Raw genomic sequence first — 24,461 nt, forward strand, 5'->3', positions numbered from 1 at the left:
TTGTTAAGGGTGTAGGCTTAAAACTTTGACCCGCTCCGTAAAAAAATGAGTGCGGAGCAAGCCCGTGGGTACCTTTTAAGCCTAAAAATTATAAATTTTTATATTAATGTCTACGGCCACAAAAGCCTAAAAAAAATAAAACGAGACGAAACAAACATATTAGAGGATGCTGGTCTAAAACCTTAATCCGTCCACGGACAAAGCATACATGTCCGGCACCTGACCCATTTTGTCACCCTATTTTCATTTTTCTTTTCATTTTCACTCATGAGAATAGGAGTTATATAATTCTTTTCAATTTTTTTATTCCGATTGTCTAAAGACTAAAATGTCATTGCATAATTAATATATAAAAGAAAATTAAAAAAAATTAATTCTATAAATAATAAATAATTAGTTTTATTATAAAAAAAAACGGAGTATATCCGAAGTTGGGCATTGAGGTACATTGATAATAAATCATCCAAGACAGAAAAACAGAGAGAAGCTCGCAAAAGTAAAATGGCAAACAGGTACTGGGTGGTGTCTCTCCCCGTCCAGAACAACGGCTCTTCCTCCACGATATGGAACCAATTGCAGCAAAACATCTCCAAGCATTCCTTCGACACTCCTCTTTACAGAGTAACTATCTAACTAACCATCACGCTTCATTCTTTCAATCAATCTAATTCAGTTATTATTAATTCATCGATCTTCTTCTTTCTCTGTCTCCGTTCATCACAGTTCAACATTCCCAATCTCCGCGTCGGAACCCTAGATTCACTCCTCTCCCTCAGCGATGATCTCAACAAGGTTAATTTAATTTCCGCTTTTCTTTTATTATTATTGTGATAACAATTTCACGATCGCTTATTGAAATCGCGTAATTCTCTTTGATTTGATCTATCGATCGATCAACATCTATGTGCAGTCTAATGCTTTCATGGAGGGAGTTTCGCACAAGATCAGGCGTCAGATTGAGGAACTCGAGAGAGTTTCCGGCGCTAATACTGCTGCGCTTACCGTCGATGGAGTTCCTGTTGATTCCTACCTGACTAGGTTTTCTCTCTTTTCACGTTTGATCTGTTTGATCTATTGATGCTGTGTTTGTTTAGGCTGAAACTTTGTTGTTTGTAATGGATCTAGATTTGTTTGGGATGATGCTAAGTACCCGACTATGTCGCCTCTGAAGGAGATCGTGGATGGCATTCATGCTCAAGTCGCAAAGATTGAGGATGATCTCAAGGTTTTCATTTTTTTCTTCGCATTCTCTAGTTCTAGTTTGATCTATCTGTTTGATTTCAGATGTCCGATAGGGATTAAGAAGCACATTATATAGTATTTGTCATTCATGGAATCATGGCCTCTTTAGTTTGCTATATCATTCTTTTATGTATGCTAAAGTGAGATAGCAACTGCCAAGTTATTGTAACTTTCTTGTTTACTGTCTGACTAACTACTACAAAATTCAGGGATGAATTGAATTTTGTTATGCTACCAATTTACATGTGATTCATCAGTGTGTATTCTGCAAGCTTTGTAATGAGTGGACAGATCTACAAAAATGAAGTTACGGGAGACAATATTCATATACAAAACCCCAGTGGGGCATTAAATATATATGATATTTTGTTTATGAATGCCTGAAACAGCTTTAATATTTTCTTAGATAACATATTTTGGCCCCGTTTGTTTACAGGTTTTCTGCTTTCCCAATTGATTGTCTGTCGTTTCTTAGTTCGGAACCTTATATAAATTTGAGTTAAAGTACCCCCTTGACTCATTGTAATGTATAATTTCTTTGGTGTTTAAATATATGTATATGTTAGATGTTGCCTGTTGGGCTTCTAATATATAATAATGAGAAATATTGTAATCCTCGTGGCTGCAAATGCTCACAATGTGATGAGTATGGACCCACCCCTGTTTGTAGAGTTTATACCTCAATTTATGGAGCCTGGCTCTTTATTAATTTTAGGTTTATAACTAGTTTCATTACATGCTTGATTTCTAAATTGATGTCCAATAGGAGCAAACTTGGCTTCTTTAAAGTGACAGATGGAGGATCTCAAACATTAATATGAAATTTAGTGGTTGTTAATATTGATAAAAGACATCCACATTTGTCACAGTATTGATTTGTTTAGAATCTTCTTTGCCATCAAATATTTCCTTCTGAAGTTAGCTTTATGCTTTAGAGGATACAAATCCAAGAGAGGAGAGTATTGAACAAATGAATTCTTTATGTTTGGTTGATAAAAGTATGCTAAGTTTGTTTACTCTGATCCATGTGCTTTAGGCCCATTTGAAAGTAAATATCTCAATATTCAAGTAACCTTTTTATGTTATGCTACTATTGAATTGTTAATTGAGATCAGTTTATTGCACAACTCAGTCTAGGGATAGTTTTTTTAGTCACAAGCTTATCTCTAAAGGCTGAGAAAAAGAAATAAGACCAGACCACCTGCCAATCCATACCTATGGTGAAGCATTCACTTTTCTCTTTACTTTATCTTCAGAGTCATGGATGAATAGACATTATTCTCATTCTAGTAAACATGCTCTTTGATGATCTCTATTAGAGTTACAGACATTTCTATTTTGTGGAACTTCCGGCTAGAAGACCTCAGTTTGTCCCAGATGGTGTATAAGTCGTTGATAAAATAATTTAGAAGATATAGACAATTTTCTCTTTGTCCCCACTGTCTGGGCTGATCTATGAACCTAACTTTGTGCTATTCTGGTCCTCATTTGTGATATTGGTTTCAGCTCAGTCTCATCTTTAAAATAATTTCATTTTAGTTCCTGATGTAGGAATTTACTGTTATCCACCTTAGCCAGGTATGAGAGACAGCATGCTGCTATCTTAAAGTGATATCTTCAACTTTAATAAACTTGGGATATTGAAATTTGATGGTTAATAGTACTTAACAAGCAGATCTTGGAATTGTTACGCAAAATAAAACATTTAGAAGGAGACAGGTGGAGTTGAAGGAAAAAATCAAAGCATATGGATTAACTGGATTTTGAGGTGTTAAGCAAGAAAATACATAATTTCACATGAAAGGTTGGAATTATAAGTATTAAGCATAGAAAAGTTCCCTTAATGTTAGGAAAAAATACCTTGTCGATTAAAGGGGAGTGGATCTTCTCAGGTTGGAAAAAAATGAGCGGGTCTTGTTTTTAATTCTAACTATTCAATCCCCTATCTCCCGTTCTCAAACATTCTCTCATTCAAAATATTAGATTAGGGGTCTCATCAAAACAAAAACAAAAATTAGATAAGGGGATGGGATTCAACATGAAAAGGAAAAAACATGATGGGTTGAGATTTATTTAGTTCCGGTACTGTCAACTAGATGCTTTTGCTTTTTTCCAAAACTTGATCAGGAGGATACATTTGGTTGACCCTGAGCACTGGGAAATGTAGGCTGTATAATAATTTAACGTGAGTTTTAGTGGTGGTTGTTATTGTAAATACATGACATATTTTTATTTATTCACCTAGGTTTCTTCTCCAGCTGTTCCCTGCCTGTTAGACCTCCTTTCTTGCTAATTGTTCATAATGTCTTTCTTTCCTGCAAAATGTTGAGGAGGGGGAGGGGTTTTAAAATGTCTATTCATGTGGCAAGAAAAAGTAATTTTGACTGGACATTTCATAAAGGTCTTACAAACTCAAATTGTTTTCCCTTAAGATTTTTTTTCTCTGTAACTAATATTATGAAAAACATCCCAAGTCTCTACTTTGCATTATGTGGATTGATATTTCTACTCGGGCTTTAAAAATTTATTTTTCATGCCAGGTTCGTGTTTCTGAGTATAATAATATCCGAAGTCAGCTCAATGCTATAAACCGAAAGCAAACTGGAAGGTGTGTGTATTTTACAACTTATATAGTTTTCAAATTTAATGTATTCTATTTCTTAGCTGACCTGCTTTATTATTTCAGCTTAGCAGTCCGTGATCTTTCTAACTTGGTAAAACCTGAGGACATTATAAATTCAGAACATTTAACTACCCTTCTTGCCGTTGTTTCCAAGTATTCACAGAAGGATTGGCTTGCAAGCTACGAAACATTGACTAGCTATGTGGTAAGATATATCATATTCACTAGGAAATATGAATGCTACTCCTCTGTGGTTATTTTAAATGGGTTATTATTAAAAAAAATCCCTGCAATTCATCTACACACTCCAATAATGTTTTGTTCACACCTTTGAATTATTCTGAGTATGCTTTTGTTTTTCATTACTTTATTCCTCATTCTAATTAGGTTAAATATTTTAGGTCCCAAGGTCTTCTAAGAAGTTGCATGAGGATAACGAATATGCTCTTTATACTGTAACCCTCTTCAATCGTGTGGCAGACAATTTTAGAACTAGTGCACGTGAAAAAGGGTTCCAAGTAAGTACTTATTTTTATTAATTGTGCATATACTGTCTTTAATTTTTTAAATATTTTTCATATCTCTAATGGAATTTGTGAGACACATAATGCTGAATGTTTCAATATTGAATTTAAATTCATAAGTTGGTGGGAGGTGTTTAATTGAAAATTTTGTCTTCGTATGCAGATTCGTGATTTTGAATACAGTCCTGAAACACACGAGGGCCGAAAGCAGGAGTTGGACAAATTGATGCAAGATCAGGAAAGTTTGAGGGGTTCTCTGTTACAATGGTGCTGTACCAGTTATGGAGAGGTATTATTCACCTGCTCATTATTTATTTTGTAGAAATACCCAAGAATATATGAGGACTGAGTTTGCAGATCGCATTAGAAAAAGTAAGGTGGTTACGGTAAACGTATTAAATGACTATTTTCAAAATGGACTATTTATACCTTGATGTGCCTGTTTTTGGACTAGCCTCTCAGGCTGTGGCTGACAATATGGAGTGACCTAGCTTTCTCTTTTAAAATCTAGTAGGGGAAAAATACCCGTTTTTTTAAAACAAATATTTACAATGGTTTGTAGCCGGATACTTTCAAATGGTTGTTGCGGTTACAAACCATAAAACATCTCCCGCCTTCGCCTACTACTGCTTTGTTGTTAATCTAAAATGCCATGATTCTTGCTGACAACTTTTACTTTATACTTTCTGAAGGTTTTCAGCTCCTGGATGCACTTCTGTGCTGTGCGCTTATTTTCCGAAAGCATTCTGAGATATGGATTGCCGCCAAATTTCTTGGTACTTTACTCTTTTAGAACCGAAGTTCAGTCTCCCCCCTCACCCTCTCAAGCAATATTGTTTATTTATCACTGAGCATTATTGGGTCTTGTATTGATTCCAGGCATGCGTCTTAGCTCCATCTGTAAAAGCTGAGAAGAAAGTTCGTTCAATCCTTGAAGGGTTGAGTGATAGCTCAAACAGGCAAGTAGCTGATTAATCTCTATACTGTTTCTTTTTAGGCTTTGTTTGGGAGTTTGGAGGGGAAGGGAGGGCTTCGAAAAATAATTTTTTAAAAAGATATAGAGAAATTTTTAACATTTTTTGGAAAAAAGATTTGGTATAGAATGATAAAATAATGTTTATCATCAACATATTTTTAATTTTTGAAATACTGTAACAAAAATTATATTTGACCAGTTTGTCTAAACCCTCCAAAACCCTCGTTCAATACAAATTTTGAGTTCCTCCAAATTAGGGTGTTTTTGGTGTTATGAATAAAAGCAAACCCTCGAAAACCTCCAAACCAAAATCTTTCAATTCTTTTCACTCAATCCTTGCCTTTTTCAAAGCCCTCCTCTCCCTTCCCCTCCAAATTCCCACTCCAAATTCCCAAACATAGTCTTAGGGGATTATTCACTCAGAAAGCCTTTGAATTTTATAATTTTGTAGTGTCAGTCACTACCACATTTGATAGTTCTTCAACTGATTCTTTCATGAAACCCCTTCGTGTAATTCTTTAAAAGGTTCAACTCCAAACAAGATTCACATTTTGACAGTTAGGAATGTACATATTTGGTGTTTGAAGAGTGCTAACTTAAACTCATTTAAGGTTTTAATATATGCTGACAGTTCTGAACATAAAAATAAATTTGTGTGCTTTGCTTAATATATGCTTTTGTAATATTCAAATCTCAAAATGTGGTACTGATCTCTTTGTCGTGACCAATATACATAACTTATTCTAGAAAATAAGAAGCTATAGTTAATGGATAGTTATTTGAAATTTTAAAACTTTTCTACTTGATTTTCTAAATACAATAATTGATTGAGATGCTAGAAAAACAGTTAGCATTCACTCCTTGTTTGTGTAAATATGATATTATTCTACTTTATGTTTGCTAACTCTGCTGAAAAACTCAATTTGAGAATTCCATTCGCCGTATCATACTTCAGCAGATCTTGCTTCCCACTCGTGTTTTGATACATACAGACAATATTTATTTGCTTCTGTTTTTGTAATTTTTATCTCTTAATTTGACAGACTATTCTTACATGGTAATATTGTACCTTCAATAAATTTGTGTGCAGTGCATACTGGAAAACTGATGAAGAGGTAGGGGCTGGAATGGCTAACCTAGCAGGTGAGGCGGATACTCACCCATATGTTTCTTTCACCATCAACCTTCTTTGAGCGCCATTGGCAACAAGCCCTGTCTCTTAATTTAGATTGCTAAAGGTTATCTTGGACAGCTATAATGCCAAAGCCAGACAGGATTTGAAGATTTTGTACATTACTATCATATTTCATTCTTTGTTATTATTTATTATAATTGGAGCAGTCGAAGTTTCAACTGGTCTAATGAATTTCAAGGGCAGAGCTAGTTGCCAGGATCGTTGGCCACTTGTATTGTTTCATGTAAGTTTTCATGTTTGCGATGATGGAACTCGGAAGAAATGATGCTCACTAGCTCATTTCGTCAGAAAATAAACAAACCATGCGTGAGAATACTAAAGTAAAGTAATAAACCTGTCACTTGTACGCCATAAACTTTATATTGTGGGGATACTTATGTTGCATCATTTTATATATCGACATAGTCAGAACTTTAACCGATAGGTTGGAATTTATTTATGGAACTTGTTTATGTTATTCAATAAATTTATTGGTTCAAATTAAGGGTGTATTTGCATCACTTGTGTGAATCTTTATTATACTTCTCAATATTTAAAAATGGTTAGTTAATCCCAACGGTTTGGAACATGACATAACTTGTATTTACATCTTCACTAATCTTTTTGAAATAATGTAAATGCTTGTAATCCTTACTTTTTTCCTTAGATCAGGGTTACCTCGGAAAAATGTATTCTTATGAAACTATTTTCACCTAACCTTTATTTTCAGTAATAGAAATTTAATGACTAACTAAATCTTTATATTTTTATAAAGAAACTATTTTATTTGGGTTACTTAAAATTTTTAACAGTTTCAGTTAAGTTTTAACAAGGGGCTAATTTTGAGGTAAAATTTTGATTTCTAACTTTGACTTTGAGGGGAGTTCAACTTTCTTCGTAGGCACTTGTAAAATAATTTTTAATATTATTTGATAAATAATATTAATTTTCCATTATTTAAAAGTAAAATCTCAATCAAGTAACAGCAAATAAAAAGGTACACATGTTCATTTGCAAAGTCTAATACATTATCTAATTCATTGGAAAAATCAAGCAGTATATGTTTTGGGTAAGTAGTTATCAAATGCAGTTTTTAATAAGCTTTTAGCAAAATTAATTTGATTAAAATTGAGTTTGACCTGAAATGTTTGTTATAAAGTCTGAATAATCTATCAATCTTGCTTTCTTTTCCTTCACAACAATTGTAAATAGCAAATCTATCAATCTTGCTTTCTTTTTCTTCACAACAATTGGAAATAAAGGAAAATGTCAAGTTGCATAAGTATTTGAATGACCCCCATATTTTTTTAAAAAAAATGTTGCTCTTACCTTCTCTATTTCATGTCGAGAAAGTATGAGAAGTTACCTAAGTCAACCATCTCAAACTCAACTTTCATTTTGTTGTTCTTAGTCTTAGATGAATGACTTCTAGTGATAAGTAAACCATCCACTTACAAGCAGTGTTTTAAAAATCGGACCGGTCATCAAACCGGTGAGGGTACTGGGTCACTGGTTTATCGGTCGAACTACTGGGTCACTGGTCGAATCGCACGACCAAACCTGATAACTCGATTGAATAGACCTGTCGTTATCAGGGCCGGTCATTGGGTAAAGCTGGTAAAGCTAGGGCTTTAGGCCTCTAGAAAAAAAAATTAATCATAATAATTAAGGCCTAAAAAATAGAATTTATTAAGGCCTAAAAAATAGCATTCATTAAGGCCTAGAAAATAGCATTAGAATCCCCACGTAAATAACTAGTGCATTTTCCATTTTGTATAATTTTATTTAATCAAAACAATTAAGGCCTAAAAAATAGCATCCATTAATTAAATTAAATTAATTTATTAATCCTAATAAAAAATTTCTCCAGCCAAGAACGTCAAATAACAACTCATACCTTTTCAATTTTGTGCCCTTTTGACTCTTTCTCTTCTAAACGTTCCAAATAATTATTAATTTAATATTAAATTGATTTAACATTTTTTCAATGTTCCAATAATAACTCTCCTTCTTTCACGTGAAACTGCCATTGAGCATTTTCTACATAAACAAAGACAACTTCCTCTTCTGGCTTATTGAGTTTTTTTTAATTCTCCATCTCCAATCACCGGTTTGTTGTTTCGATCGACGGCAAATAAGCGGTTCTTTCTTTTATTCTCTTTTTACCGGCAAACGGGTTCTTTTATTCTCTTGTTAGATCTATTTTCTTTGTTACTATTTGTTTTGTTTAATCTATATTTTTTATTCTCTTGTTAGTTCTCTTTTACTTTCAAGATTTGATTGAATTGTTTACTTGTTTTAAAATATATAAATGTCAACTCGAAAATATGAATCGGGTTATTCGAAACTTAAAAAAAAGAAAAGAGTTGAAGCTTTGATTGAATCACAAAAAAGGGCTTTAGACAAATTTGTTAAGACAAACAAAAAAAGTAAAATTGAAAACACCGGTGATTGCTCGCTAAATGAACAAGTTAATAATGTAAACCATGATGAAAATGAAAATCGAGAAGAGGTAGTTGATGAACAAGTTAACAATATATATGCTAATGAAAATAGAGAAGGAATAGCTGGTGAAAATGAAACTAGAGTACAAGTTAATATGCAAGATAATAGTGATTCTGACACTCACAATGAAGATAGAGAAGAAGTATTAGAAAAATCCTCTCATAAAAATATATATGACCCAAGTCAATGGACAACTATTGACACAAATTTGAGAGATTTATTAGTAAAGAACGGCCCTATAAAAATTACCGATATAGATTTTCCTAAGGATGTATATGCAAGACACTTTTCTTCATCACTTTACATTCAACAGTTGTCTAACGGAGAAAAACGTGAAAGAAGATGGTTGGTTTATTCTCAAAATTTGGATAAAGTGTTTTGCTTCTGTTGTAAATTATTTAATGCTCTTCCTAGTACAAGTAAATTAGCACATGAAGGTAGTAATGATTGGAGAAATATTAGTGCTAAGTTGAAGAGTCATGAGACGAGTAATGATCATATTGTTAATATGAGTTTATGTATTGATTTAGAAATGAGGTTATTAAAACATAAAACAATTGACAAGAATATTCAAGAAAGAATTAATAGAGAAAGAGAGCATTGGAGAAATTTATTACTTAGAATCATTGCGGTTGTTAAAACTCTTGATGAGATTATTGACGATGAAGTTTTAAAAACTCCTCAAGAATCATTTAAATCTGACTATTTTTTGTATATATTAGATCATGCAATTACATCATTCCGAAGTAGATTTGAACAATTTAAAATATATCAAGATATTTTTGGTTTTCTATTTGGTATAGAAAAATTAAGGTCATTGGAAATTGAAAATTTAAAAGAATATTGTCTTAACCTCGAATGTTCGTTAAAACATAACGACAACTCTGATATTGATGGATTAGACTTATTTTTAGAATTGAAAATATTAAGAGAAATCATACATGTCGAAAAAGATACACCAATTGATATACTTAATTATATAACAAGACTAAACTCATTCCCAAATGCATTTGTTGCTTATAGAATAATGTTAACGATTCGTGTAACTGTAACTGTTGCTTCAGCAGAAAGAAGTTTTTCAAAATTAAAATTAATAAAATCTTATCTAAGATCAACAATGTCTCAACAAAGATTAAATGGATTGGCTTTATTATCGATTGAAAAAGAAATGTTAGATAAAATTGATTATAATAGTTTAATAAATAATTTTGCATCTCAAAAAGCTCAAAAAGTAAATTTTTAATAAATATTATAATAATTTGATTAAATTTTTTATTAAAATATAAAAGGCCTCAATTTAAAGTTTGCTTTAAGCCTCGTAGAGTGTTGGGCCGGCCCTGGTCGTTATATAGGTATAAAACCGGTCGAACCGGATGATTCAGTCTCTAAAAAAATATAACTAGTATCACACATAACAAAATAGTAAAAAATTACAAAGTCTAATTGCAAACAAAGTCTAATTACAACATAATCTAAACAAAGTCAAATTACAACATAATCTAATTGAATAGTTTATAACAAAATAACTCCAATATGTACCAAATTTAATTCAAAATAGGATCCTCCTAAAAAAAAATCAAATAAAATTCAATATGTTTATGCTATTTAAGAAAATTTATTAGCAAAAATAACAAATAGACAATAAAGTTTTTAATTTGTCACTAACGAAAAAAACTATGTGAGAATGCTATTTAAGTAATACACTACTAAATATATTAAACAAAAAGTTTAAAAAAAAAGTTTAAAAAAAATGTTAAAAAAAAGTTTAAAAAATATTTTTTTAAAAAAAGAAGCAATTAAACCGCCGGTTTTCCGGTTTTCCCAGTTTTCACCGGTTCCTACCGGTTTGATGGCATACTCGATCCGACTATTGAACCAGATCGGTTACCTGGCCGGTTCCCAGTTCGACCGGTCCGACCGGCCGGTCCGGTCCGGTTTTTAAAACACTGCTTACAAGCATATCATTATGATTCTTGAATTGCTAGAACTTTGCACACAGACAACATAATCAATTGCGCACCTTTTGAATTCTAGTTGAATAAAAAATAGACCAATTCTCTTGTTCTAGGCTCTATGGACTTGCTTCAAACTATACATGACTTTGTGCAACTTGTAGATCATGTGTTCTTTGCCTTTTACTTCAAAACCTGGTGGTTGCGTGACAAAAATTGTTTATTCCAATATATCATTTAGGAATGCAGAGTGTACATCTAAATGGTAGAGGGACCAATTCCTGCTACTAGTGTTACCACAACTAATCTCATTATCTCAAGTCTTACAACATGAGTGAATACCTCATTATAGTCGATATCACAATTCTCCATGAAACCCCTAGCTACTATCGTTGCTTTATACTTTTAAAATCTTTTCGTAATGATGAGCATACATTTTTTAAGCAAAATACCCTTTTTGGTCCCCTATGTTAACTTCGGGGTTCATTTCGGTCCCTTAACTTCAAAAAGTTTCATATTGGTCCCTTAACTCTTCAAAATGTATCATATTGGTCCTTTTCATCTAATTAGTGACGAAAAAACATAAAAAGCGGTCGCTAAATCATTCACTAATATGACAAAAATGACTAAAATGGTACCTTTTGAAGATGTAAGATATCAATATGGAACTTTTTAAGTTAAGGGACCAAAATGAACCCCGAGGTTAACATACGGGACTGAAAAAAGTATTTTGCCTTTTTTTTAATATAAACCAAAGGATTGTAATCTTTCTTCGTTGACTCCTTGAATTTAGCTCTTTGCGCATATATGGTTATGCTCCTAATTCTTTATAGTTATTATGCACCATTTCAAGCATTTCTTGAGATTTCAACGATTTCAATAAAGCACACCATATTTTCCAATTACTTCTATCAACAACTAAATTTTTTGATATAAAGCCATCATTTGTGTTCATCCCGGTAGTGTTATATTTGGTAAGGACCCAGATTAGGGTGCCCACGCCCAGCAGTTGGGCTGCCCAAGAGGAGATTTCAAGAGAGTCGCCCAAGAATCTCTTCCAATCTGCAAACTCGAAAGAGTCCTTGCTGACTCCGTGAAGATAAATGGTCAATAACCTCCCTTAATAAGAGGGTCACTACTACTCAAAGAACACTTCACTCCTTGTATCCCTAACATCGTTAATCTAACAACTCGTTTGCAACCCAGCAGCACTGGCCACCAACATGGCCCCTCACCTCATGTAACTTGGTCACTTAAACAACCTCCAAAACTACAATACAGAGGTACTTGCCGATGTGGGTTAGCCCTCACCCTAAAGCTAGTAATATAACTACTATGGCCTCCGAGTCTCCCTACCCTTGTAGGGGGAACACGCACAAACCTATACTTTTTGGACAATACAGTGGCACCCATCATGAGGCCCGGTAAAACTAACATGGGTCGCACCTCTTCTTAACAACCATCACCTTCCATGACGTACCCTTAACTCTTACACCTAACCATTATCAAACATGGTAAACAAAAGAGCTTTATCCCATACTCTTCAAGGTACCAACGGTACAGGCGATGTTGATGTTATGACAGATATGCGAGCCGCAATGGACGAATGACGACGCCACAACCACAAGTTGGAAGAAAATTTCCAAAACATCAAACAGTGCAAACATTGGGTGTTCTAATACATAATTTTGATTTTTATTGTTATAATTGTGGTTGTATGCTGAATTTAGTGTAATTTCGTGTACCATTACATGTGCGTACTTTTTGTTTTAGAGTTGTTAATAAAAATATGCCATCGATGATGTTTGAAGGCTTATGCATAATCTTGATATGAAGAAATTTTATGTTGGTTGTGTTAAATGAGTGAAATAATATGTAGTAACTAATGTATGAATAATTATTTAATTTTCTATATTGATCTGGGTTATTAATTTTCTATATTGCTCTAATGGCTGAAATCGCGTTTATGCATTTTTTAAGCAAGTGATTGGCGCCACCAGCTTGGCGACCAGGTCATCATGCACCTTTAGGTCAATGACGGGCGTCATCGCCATGACGGGTGGGCATCATGGAACCCAGGCTTGGTTTGTAGAGTCGGTCGTAATGAGTGACGGTTTCATGTTTTTGAGTCGATGTAGGGCGTCATCATTGTGACGAGTGATTGTCATGCACCCGAAATGAGCGTAATGAGATTTGGTGCGTGGAATTGAGTCTCGATTCCAATTTTTGATGTTGGGTATTGTTTGGTGTCTATCATTGATTATTAGTAGTGCTTAATTAATTTTAACGTGGTTTAAATGATAAGTTATGTTGTGTGGTACAAACAATGAATGTTATAGTGATATTCATTGTGATTAAATGTTGTTGTATGTTTATATGTTTTCCTATCACTATTATGTTCTTGGTATTATTGGTGTTGTGCACGATCACAAGAGGGGCCATGTGTGCATGTGTTTAAGTGCATGTTGTTGAATCATGCATTCATGGTGTACGAACTTCGGTTCAGTTTTGTTGTGCTCTGGTCCTACGATGGGGATCGAGAGCGAGTAGCTGGTTTCGGTGGGAATCAGTGAAACGTTATATATGGTGATGGTATCGAATTTGGTGTGCTCTGGTTTCGAAGAGGGAATCGGGAGCGAGATGAACTTGATTGTTCATATTGGTACCACATGCATGTTGAGTCAGTTATTGAGTACCTTTGCATCGGTCTTTGTTTTGCGAATGATCATTAGGAGATGTGTTGTTTGGATGGGAATACTTGATGTGTTTATGTTGTTATGATTAACGTGTCTAGTTTTTATTATGGGATATTCTACCTTTGCTTGTTTACACCACTAAATTATGAAAGTGTATTCTCGCCCCCTTTGCTTTAATCTTGTCCACCATGGACATCTTATAGATAACCATGATTAGAAGTCGTCTCTATAAGTAGGAGATAGCTCGTTGAAGTTATTTTATTTAGTTTAATTATTATTCTAGAAGTTATTCTCTAATTATGTAACACCGGGGTTGGGAACATCTGATTTTGCTTATTGTGATTTTGTCGAAGTTTAATACCATGTTTGTAGAAGTTTTGAAGTTGTTGAGTGTTGAAAAATACAACTCCCTTTTAATTACGTTATGAAAGTTATATCATTATGAGACTAAATTTTGGAGTCGATGATGAATTTCGTGGATTGGGGAAGTTCAAAAGGAACAATCTGCCGACATTCAAGGGAAAACATGATCCACAAGGTGCATGGACATGGTTCCATGAGATTGAAATTATTTTTAGAGTAATGGCTTGAACCGATATGCAAAAAGTGTTGTTCGGCACTCATATGTTGTTAGAGGAAGCCACAGACTAGTGAGATAATGTGCGTCAGAGATTGGAAGATGAAGGTGTTGATGTTAGTTGGGAAACGTTCAAGGCTAGATTTTTTTAGAAGTATTTTCTTGAAGATGTGTATAGAAAGAAAGAGATATAATTCATTGAGCTGGAGCAAGGAAATATGATTGTGCAGAGTATGCTGCCAAGTTTGAGTCGCTAGGGAAGTTCTTTCCTCACTACAACAGTGTTGCTGCTAAGAGTTCTAAGTGTATCAGATTTGAAAAATCACTTGCAACTAGAAATCAAGAAAGGTATTGGATACCAAGAAATTAGTAAGTATGCTGTGCTAGTGAATAAGTGTAGGATCTATGACGAGGTTAGCAGAACTCAGTCTTCTCATTATAAGAGTCTTAGTGAGAAGAGAGGGAAATGTCAGTTTTGAGGAAAACCTTATGTTGTTGAGAAAGGGAAGCAGAAAGCTTTAGGTTGGAAAGATTAAAGTGGGGAAGACCCTCCTGCAGCAATTAAGTGCTTAAAGTGTGGTGAGTAGGGTCACCGTGCTAAAGACGGCAAGAATAATGTTTTGAGATGCTTTAAATGGTGAAAGATAGGTCATTGTGTGGCACATCGTAGGAATGGTGGTTTGACTTGTTTTAATTGTGGTGAGGTTGATCACCTTAATACTAACTTCCAGAAACCAAAGAAGACTCAATCTAGAGGAAATGTGTTTGCTTTATTTGGGACAGAGACTACTAATGCAGATAATCTTATTTGAGGTACGTGCTTCATTAATGGTGTTTTGTTGATTGCTATAATTTACACGGGTGTTACGCGTTTGTTTATTTCTCTTGATTATGCTAAGAGGTTGAAGTTAGAGATGTTTGCTATGGTTGGGAGTAGGGTTATTTATACCCTAGCAAACGGTTTTATGTCAACCTCATGGGTTTGTTTGAATTGGTTATTGACTATCTATGGTAAGGATTTAGGGATGAACTTAGTCTATCTATCGTTGAACCAACTCGATGTTATCCTTGGAATGAACTGGTTGAAGTTTAACCGTGTCCATATCAATTGTTTCAACAAGTCAGTGGTGTTTCAAGAGTTCAATAAAGGTGGAGATCTGTATTATTGATGTTGTGCGCGGTCAAAAGTGGGCCCATATGTGCATGTTTTTAAGTGCATGTTGTTGAGTCATGTATTCATGGTGTACGAACTTGGGTTTAGTTTGTTGTGCTCTGATTCTATGGTGGCGATCGAGAGCAAGTAGATGGTTCCGATGGGAATCGGTGTAGCATTACCTATGGTAATGGTGACGATTTTGGTGTGCTCTGATTCCAAAGAGGGAATCGGGAGCGAGATGAACCTGAGTGTTCATATTGGTACCACATGCATGTTGAGTCAGTTGTTGTGTACATTTGCATTAGTGTTATATTTTGTGTATGGTCATTTAAAGATGTGCTATTTGGATGAGAATACTTGATGTGTTGATGTTGTCATGATTAGCGTTTGTACTTGTTATGTGATATTCTACCTTTGCTTGTTTACACTGCGCTAAATTATGGAAGTGTATTCTGATCCCCTTTGCTTTAATGTTGTCCACAATGGATATCTTGCAGATAACCAGGATTAGAAGTTATTGTTGTGAGTGGGAGATAGCTCATTGGAGGTATTTTCGTTTAGTTCGTTATTATTCTAGAAGTTATGCTCTGACTATGTAACATCGGGGTTGGGAACGTCTGTTTTTGCTTATTTTGATTTCGTCAAAGTTTAATACCATGTTTGTTAAAGTTTTGAAGTTGTTGGGAGTTGAACAATTCAAATCTATTTTAATTACATTATGAAATTTATATCGTTATGAGACTGAATTCTGGAGTCTCTATGCAGTTATAACTTGATTTAGTAATGTTTCTGCATTAATGAGCCTAATGTATGGCGAGCTTGTGATAAAAGGTGTTGAATGTTCTTTATTATTCCTGTGTGTGCTTCTAAATGTTTTAGCATTGTTGAAAGGTTGTCATCGTGACACCTTAAATTGTCAAGTATTCTTCATATATAAGTTTCGGGGTTTAGGGTGTTACACCGAGAGCTCTCATCCCTCAAGAAAAAATAGCTACACATTTCCCGTGAAGGATAAACCCTTGTTCAAGAGGGCGAGAATAGAAACAAAGAGTTTCACGCCTTTCAATTCTCTACGAGAACAGATCTAGCGCAATTTACTCCACCTACATAGTTTCCCGACACCGCCTGCCCCTAAAGAAGCATCCTAGAGCGAAAGCGAGAAAGCGGTGCGTTATATCCTTAACACCATAACCAAAGGATTTGTCGGGGGCGAAGAAACCAGCTCTTCCCGCAAAAGATACACTCGTCAAGTCCTGAGTGTAGAAGACCCACTAAGATCTCAAGTACGAAGGTAGCACAAGTCGCACTCGTCTTCTCGAAAGAAGATGTGTTCGGCGTCCATCCTCACAACAATGATCCCATGGTCACCGTTGTCAAATGCAAAGAAGGGAGATCAAAAGAGTCATAGTCGACCAGGAAAGCTCCGCCACTATACCGTATGTGGATGCCTTTGAGAGATTGTGTTTCGATAGGGAAGACCTGAAGCTCTTCAAAGGATCATTGGTTGGATTCTCAGGAGACCAGGTGCAGGTGAAAGGCTACCTCACCCTAAGGATCACATTCAGAGAGCAAGACCATGTCGAGGAAATAAAGGTTAAGTATCTAGTCATTGACACCTCCTCTTTATATAATATGATTATTGGGCTACCAAACTTTAACCACCTGGGAGGCGCTTTGTCTACCTTGTACTTATGCATTAAGTATCATCCCCAATGGGCGAGTGGGAGTGATTTGAGAAGATCAGGAAATATCCAGGAAGTGCTACACAGAAAGCCTCAAGTTAAAGAGGACATGTCTTCCCAGCGTAAGGGCAAAAAAGGCCAACCATAGGATAACACCGCCCGACGAAGCTAGCGAGAGCAAGGAAGCTTCCCATCCATCCTCACAACGCGATGAAGTCTAAAACTAAGAAGGAATCTCTTCTCCTTTAGAATTTTCTATGCATTCATTCCATTTCCGTTATTTATTCATGTAGTTGTTTTATTTGTTTTTATTTACCTAGTTGATATTTTCCCATATGTGAGTATTAAAACTATGCCGATTGTATGGACAAGTTGTTAGAAATTTTTATTAATTTTGTTAAAACTTTGAAATCATATGATATTTTTTAATTGGTAAATTTATTTTTACTAAAATTACGGGTAGTGGGTACGAGTACTTTGTTATCCATAAGGTACAGATACGGGTACAAAGGTTGGTGCCCGCGCGGGTATGAACATCTAATGTGATTTTGTTCATCTCTAAATCTTAGAGTGTTTTGAAGACTGGTTTTAACGAGGAAAAGTAATTTTTTAAGAAAATTTCATATAACTTAACTAAAATTTATTGTTTGGATAAAAGATGGAGAATCATTAAAAAGATAAAAATTTAAGAAGTATTTTGTCCAAGTTAAACTTAAAAAATTTCAAATGACACGAGAAGTTTGAAATTCTTTTCTCAAACTATATTTTATAATGTCAAATTAACTATTATTAATCTTTTAAAATTTTCAAGCTAATCTCCATATTTTTTAAAATTTTCAAATAAGCCCTCAAAATTAAAAAAAAAAAATTAATTTTTGAAATTTACAAATTAGTCCTTTTAAATTTACAAATTGATCCCTATTTTTTTTTTTAAAAAAAATAATTTTTAAAATTTACAAATTGGTCCTTTTAAATTTACAAATTGATCCCTATTTTTGAAATTTAAATTTTTAAAGTAGTCCAGAAAAATCAACAATGAACCATATTAATATTTTTTTCAAATGAATTGCTTTCAATTGAACCATTTAAATTATTTAAAACTTTAATTTCTTTAAAGATTTCAGGTACCTCCTCATTCAAATATGTCATTAGGATTTTGAGAAATCTTTCATTTACTCAAATCCAAAAGTTTATAAATTCATTTTCTTCTCCAAACATGTTTTAAATATAAGCAACTAAAAAAACAAAATGTTCTATAGTTGTCCTTTATCTAACTCGCATCTATCCATGAACTTCAAGAAGGGCGACTCAAATTAAAATTCAGATGGTGAACAACTACATAAAATCATTCATTCATTAGATGTGGCATTAGAAGATAAATGACAGGTGGATCGATTGTAAATCATTATTTAAACTTGTTTTATCGTGTGAACAAGCACTCCAAAGATCAATATCATCTTTTTGCTATAGTGGTTACAAAATTGTTGTAGCAAACACAAAAACAAAAAAAAAAAAAAAAAGAAGAAGAAGATAGGCTTGAAGAAACCTTGGACAAGCCTGTCGATTTGTTCATCTTTTAATGACACTACTGCGCTATGATCGTGAATGGATGTTATGTCATAATATTGCGGTTGCCTGTTGTTAAACTTGCAATGTAACACGTCTATAGTATTACTTACTGATGTAATCAGCATACAATTTTAGTGGAAATAGCTAAAATGAGTTAACTAAAGAAAATACAGCGACAGTTATCTAAGTCAAATGATAAGCTCAAACCTCCCCAATTAAGAGGCCGATGTACATCAAGTCCCCAAGGTATAAATGTAGACACAAAGGCAATTAGTAGAAGTTAGTATGTTCTTTTCAGTTAAGTTTGAATTGATTTATTTAAGTTTATCCATAACTTTTGTAATACTTCGGAGAGACCTTATTTACATTATTTCTTTTCGACTTTTTAAGTTTATTTTTATAAATTCTACATACAGATTATAAAAACAACTTAGAGCACATATAAAAATAATTTTTTATAACTATACTGGGTTCCCAAAAACACGTATATTTGTCATCCACTAAACTAGTATGGAAAATTTCCTTACTCCTATTAAAAATTTCTAGATCCCCCCATTCAACCCACGCTCTATAGTAGAAAACAGATACAAAGAGAATGTGCAGAACTGATCCACTGATTTGATGTCCTTAAGCTCAAAGCTATTTAATGGATAAATACGTCCTTAAGCTCAAAGCTATTGAATGGATAAATATGTCCTTAAGCTCAAAGCTATTTAATGGTTAAATATGTCCATAAGCTCAAAGCTATTTAATGGATAAATGGTCTATATTATTTAAAAAATAATTTTCTATGGAGTCAATCAATTAAAAGGGTATTGTTGAATCAATTAACTTTACGGGTTTGAAAGCTTTGCTTAGCAATGTTAAAGAATAATATAATAGCAACATTGAATCCACCTGGTAACAGACACTGAAATACAGATAATAGCAACACAAGCATAACTTTCTTTTAACGCCAAAAATATATTCCAGATGAAAATTAATAGAAGAAAATTGGATCTCAAGCACTGCATATGCGTCCATGCTTATGCATAAACAATCAAATAAATGTGTATTCCCGTTTGAAAGTTGCGTGTAGTAATCCTAACACACAAATTATATCATTCCTACCTAAAAAGTTTTCAGCAACTGGAAGAGATGGGAGCAAAATCATCCTACCAAAAATTAAATGACCAAATGCAGGAAAAATGTAGACAGTGTCTGAACTTGAGAACTTGGGCAACCACAGCAGCCCTCTGTTTATTTATGGTCCCTATTTCTGCTTTACTGCGTTACTCAAACAAAATATAAATGGTCACCATAGGTTGCTTTATGCCTTTGCGATCTCAGCAGGAGGAGCAGCACCACCAGTTGTTGGCCTAATAAAGAGAACAACAATTTAATAGGCACGTCATAATATAGAAGATGAAATACATGAAACAATATCAGATAGCAGTTGTATAAACTTACAGTCCCACAAAGACTTTGAAAGCATCATATATTCCCCACTGGGCTCCTGTAAGTGTTCCAATCATAACAATACGGAGAGGGAGACCTCGGGTGAAAAGACCCACCACACCAAACTTCTTAACAGCCTGCATTAAACATTAGATAGCATCAAATCATATATACTTGTTGAAATCAGACAAAAATGCAAAACATTTACATAAATATGAAAAAGAAACTCACATCACCAACTGTGGCACCTTTGGCGTTGTTCAGGAAAGAGACAAGATTATCCGCAGGATGAGACACAATTGCACAAAGTACACCAGCAACATATCCACCAGCAAAACTGACACCAAGTTGCAGAGATTTGCTGCACTCGCTCTTTGGCCTGGGGATGGCATGTTTATAGATTTGCTCAACAATGGTCTCGAAAGAAGCAAATTTCATCATAGTGTCTGCAAGAAATAATATTCGTTAGTTCTACAGGTCTTATTATTAGGCACCATGTCATTTGGTTCAATAATAAGTTATCTTAATTTCATAAGATATTAAAGAACAAGCTACAAACTTAAATTGCAAACTCCACCACCAATACTCATAAAAGAGTTTCATCAATTCTCAGAAAACAACAATCTCAATTTATTTCAGACAATAAGTAGGGATACATAAATATGCACGTAATATGATAAAAGGGGTATAAAATTATCAAAAATGTATTTAGGACATTGTCACACATCTCTCTGCAAATATTAAAAAAAAAAACATTATCTCGCCCTAACCATGCCCTTTTACATAACAGGGCGAGAAAGGTCATGATTAACTAAGATAATTAATTATGACTATTAAATCAATAAATAGTATTGCATCTAAAATCCACAATAAAAATAACTAAATCCCTTGAAAACAAATCAAACTATCGGTTACTTTCTAACAGAACAGGTAAAGAAAAAATGCAAGATCATTGAGAACTTTATGTACATATACATTGATAATTAAAAGAGCGCAACTTATATCCTTGATAAACCTTTGACTCGTTCTTGAATGAATTATCAAATATTCATAGGTAGAACCAGGTTTTAATAATATATGATAAATTCTAACAAAAATATCAACACGGCAGTCAAGAATATCCAGTTTAAAAATTGACTAGAAGTCTAACAGCACAGTGCTACAAGTCTTACAAGCATCGCATGAAAAGAAATGCGATAGATTGAAAAAATAATGTGCAAACTAAAATGCATCAGCTTGTAAGTTAAGTATTGGATATGTAACAGCATATAAACAATCAACTCAACAAGATAGGAATTTAATGTATTACAAACTACAACATTTAGGATGGTGAACATACATGGAATTTGTCGTCCCCATAGAGGCACTAATCCCTTGTAGAGCCTGAAATCATGAGAGTTTTAGTGAGATAACAGCCTAATTCCAAGCATATATTAAGAGCAACATAATAAAGTCACCCAACATCCTCTAGTCTACCATAACAGTTCAGAAGTAAAAGAGTTTATATAAGCATATACCCCAAAACTCCTTCAGATTTGACAAATTTCGGGAGCCCGTCACCAAGACCCCTTGCAAAACCAGGTTGAGTTTGAACACGAACTTTCACAGCTTCAAATGGGCAAAGTGCAACATCAGCAATAACCTCGGCAGATGCTGAACCAGCAAGGTAGATCAAGGTCTTGTACTTGTTTGCATACTCTGGACCAGCAATATCAGAATAGTACTTCTTAAAGAACTCATAGAATCCAAACTTGCAAGCACCCTGTGCACTGTATCCAAGCAAAGTAGGCACCCAGCCGCGGAAAAAGCCCTTAACTCCCTGCTCCTTGAGCAATACTCCAAACCCTGATGAGATGCTCTTGTACTTGGCAGGGTCAATCTGAAACCAGTAAGCAATCCACACACATTACAACATAATACAAAGCACGGATACTAACTCCAACAACACTAACATTGCAATAGAACAGATGCATCAAGACTACTCACTCACCACCTGTGAAGCACGGATACCATGCACACAATACCAACACTGACACGGCGACACTAGTAATATTTTGACAAAATTAATTGAATAATTAAACATAATCACACATTTCATCGCAAGTGTTTAACACGGATGCGTCCTTTTTTAGAGGTGTTGGTGCTGCATAGGTCACCACATAGGCCGCAATTCAAGACTAACAGACTAAGAAGTCGTCCAAGAAGTCAATGTACAAAATATGAAACTCAACAAAGTAAATCACGGCTAGAACAACATATTCAGTAGACGTCATCCAAAACACTAAAAATTCAAGACAGTGAAATAACACAAATACAGCATACATAGCTTCAGATTAACAAAACGGAATCGAAATTTAACAAAGAACGATTCAAACCAAAGAACCGTCCAATTTAACAAACAACCAACACGAACTATCACAGATCTACTTAACCGAAAGCAACACTATCAAATTCGCAAGCAAGATTCATAATACATCGCATCAATCGGAAAAACTTGAAAGAAAATCGCAGATCTAGAACATCACAAATCAAAACGCTACTAAAGAAAAAGCCAGATCGAAGAAGAATAATAGTATACCTGCATATTACACTTGACTAGGTCAAGAGGAGTGACGGTCATGTGAGTAAGACCACAGCTAAAAATTCCACCAGCGGTACAAGCAGCATAGAAAGCCGGTGAGTACATCTCGATCTTGCCGGATTCCTTGGGAGAAGGAATCATGAAAGATCCAGTTCCGGACAACGAAGGCGACGCGGCGGCGGAAGGAGCGGGACCGGAGTTGATGATCTGGTGAATAACCGGTAGGGTTTTAGGGGAAGAACCGTAGAGAAATGAAGGAATCATGTTCTTGCGAACGGAAGTTTCTGAAGACGGAGCCATTTGGTGAATCGAAGTGAACGAAATTTGCAAAGAAATGCGAGAGAGGAGGTTAGAAAATGGTTGGATTTCTCGCTCCTCAGTCTCTCCCAATTCTTCGCCGCGATTGCACACTCTCTGTATTAATGCACCAATCACTGTGCTTTGGCAATTTATATCGTTATGCCAAAGTTTTACAAAGACCGAAATGACCCTGATACTTTGTAGGAATTATCGCGTTGACACCATGGAGAAGTTGGCGTGTCTTTTATCGCAATTGTGAAAAATGAAATGAACTATATTTGCGGGAATATTCTATGAATCTAGTCATAGTTATACTAAATTTCCAATTTTCATATGATAATAAATTATACTTTTTTAGTTGATATGAAATGTTATGTTTAGATTTGTATACAAAATAAGGAATAATTAAGGATATCAATGAGGCGGGCAGAATATGGGTGACAAAATGGCCGTCTGATTCATCCCGTCTTAAATTTGTCAAAGAAAGAGCGAGGTGAACAAGTCCATCAGGTCGATATGGGTCAGGATCCTCTCCATTTTTCTATCTCTCCATTTTCTCCATTATTATAGTTTTGTATATAAATATCACGTATTTTTATGACATGTGACATTTATTTCATATTTATTTAATTTTATATACTCAAAACTATAGTAATGGAGTCTTCCATTTCTTTTAAGAAATGGAGAGGATCTCTACCCGGTCGATATGGACCTAAAAATCAAGTTTGTCCCGTCAAGGTAGCAGGTTGGCGGGCGACAGACTTGCCCGTCTATTTTTTTAATTAATTAATTTTTTCATTTTTTTAATAGATTAATAAACTTTTTTTATCTTTAATTAAATTTTTCACTTATTTTCTTGAAAAAAAATTATAAAGCATCTTTTAAACAAATTTTACTTTAAAAAATGTTGCATATATTCATAAATAAATGTATAAACTATCAAAAATTAGAATTACTATAATTAACTAAAAAAGGAGATTCTCAAGAATTTTTGTGATACCTCTAGTAAACAAATCAATAAAGACAAGACTAAAATTTTCTTCTTCAAGAGCACTGCAAAGCGAATTCGAAAGCAACTTTCTCAAGAATCAAGTTTTAAGAAGACAAGAGATTTAGGTAACTATTTAGGCATTTCTTTGACTGGCATGAACTTTAAAAGGAAATAATACCAGTATATTATTGACCAAGTCAAAGCAAAATTAATGGTTTGGAAGGGAGATCATTTGTCTTTTGCAAGAAGAATTACTCTCTCAAAGGCAGTAACTGGAGTCATTCCTACACACTCTATGATGACAAGCACTCTACCCAAAGAAAGTATGAAAGAAATTCTAAAATTTTGTTACAATTATATATATATATATATATATATATATATATATATATATATATATATATATAGGCACTCATGTGATTTCATATATAACCGGGTGTAGTTTCGGGTTTCGGGCGCGGGTTTCACACTACCCA

General features: G+C 34.2%; 3 protein-coding genes across 3 annotated transcripts; 2 read left to right on the plus strand and 1 right to left on the minus strand.

The window, feature by feature from the left end:
• The first annotated feature begins 435 nt into the window (after positions 1-435).
• LOC131609825 (V-type proton ATPase subunit C) lies at positions 436-6,995 on the plus strand. The gene is made up of 11 exons (XM_058881634.1): positions 436-621; positions 724-792; positions 911-1,038; positions 1,126-1,225; positions 3,783-3,850; positions 3,929-4,070; positions 4,267-4,383; positions 4,553-4,678; positions 5,082-5,165; positions 5,269-5,348; positions 6,456-6,995. Exons 1-11 carry the CDS (start codon positions 502-504, stop codon positions 6,556-6,558), a joined length of 1,137 nt encoding a protein of 378 aa, XP_058737617.1. The 5' UTR covers positions 436-501; the 3' UTR covers positions 6,559-6,995.
• Positions 6,996-8,850: 1,855 nt separating this feature from the next.
• Positions 8,851-9,872, plus strand: LOC131614583 (uncharacterized). The gene is made up of 2 exons (XM_058886151.1): positions 8,851-9,755; positions 9,848-9,872. The coding sequence occupies exons 1-2, from the start codon at positions 8,851-8,853 to the stop codon at positions 9,870-9,872; spliced, it is 930 nt and encodes a 309-aa protein (XP_058742134.1).
• A 9,747-nt stretch (positions 9,873-19,619) lies between these two features.
• LOC131609826 (mitochondrial phosphate carrier protein 3, mitochondrial-like) lies at positions 19,620-23,124 on the minus strand. Its single transcript, XM_058881635.1, has 6 exons — positions 22,692-23,124; positions 21,631-21,992; positions 21,453-21,496; positions 20,345-20,559; positions 20,126-20,250; positions 19,620-20,034 (listed from the first exon to the last, which is right to left on the minus strand). The coding sequence occupies exons 1-6, from the start codon at positions 22,992-22,994 to the stop codon at positions 19,986-19,988; spliced, it is 1,098 nt and encodes a 365-aa protein (XP_058737618.1). The 5' UTR covers positions 22,995-23,124; the 3' UTR covers positions 19,620-19,985.
• Between the last annotated feature and the right edge of the window lie 1,337 nt (positions 23,125-24,461).

Source organism: Vicia villosa, linkage group LG6, assembly GCF_029867415.1.
Source record: "Vicia villosa cultivar HV-30 ecotype Madison, WI linkage group LG6, Vvil1.0, whole genome shotgun sequence".
In the NCBI taxonomy this organism is placed as follows: Eukaryota; Viridiplantae; Streptophyta; class Magnoliopsida; order Fabales; family Fabaceae; genus Vicia; species Vicia villosa.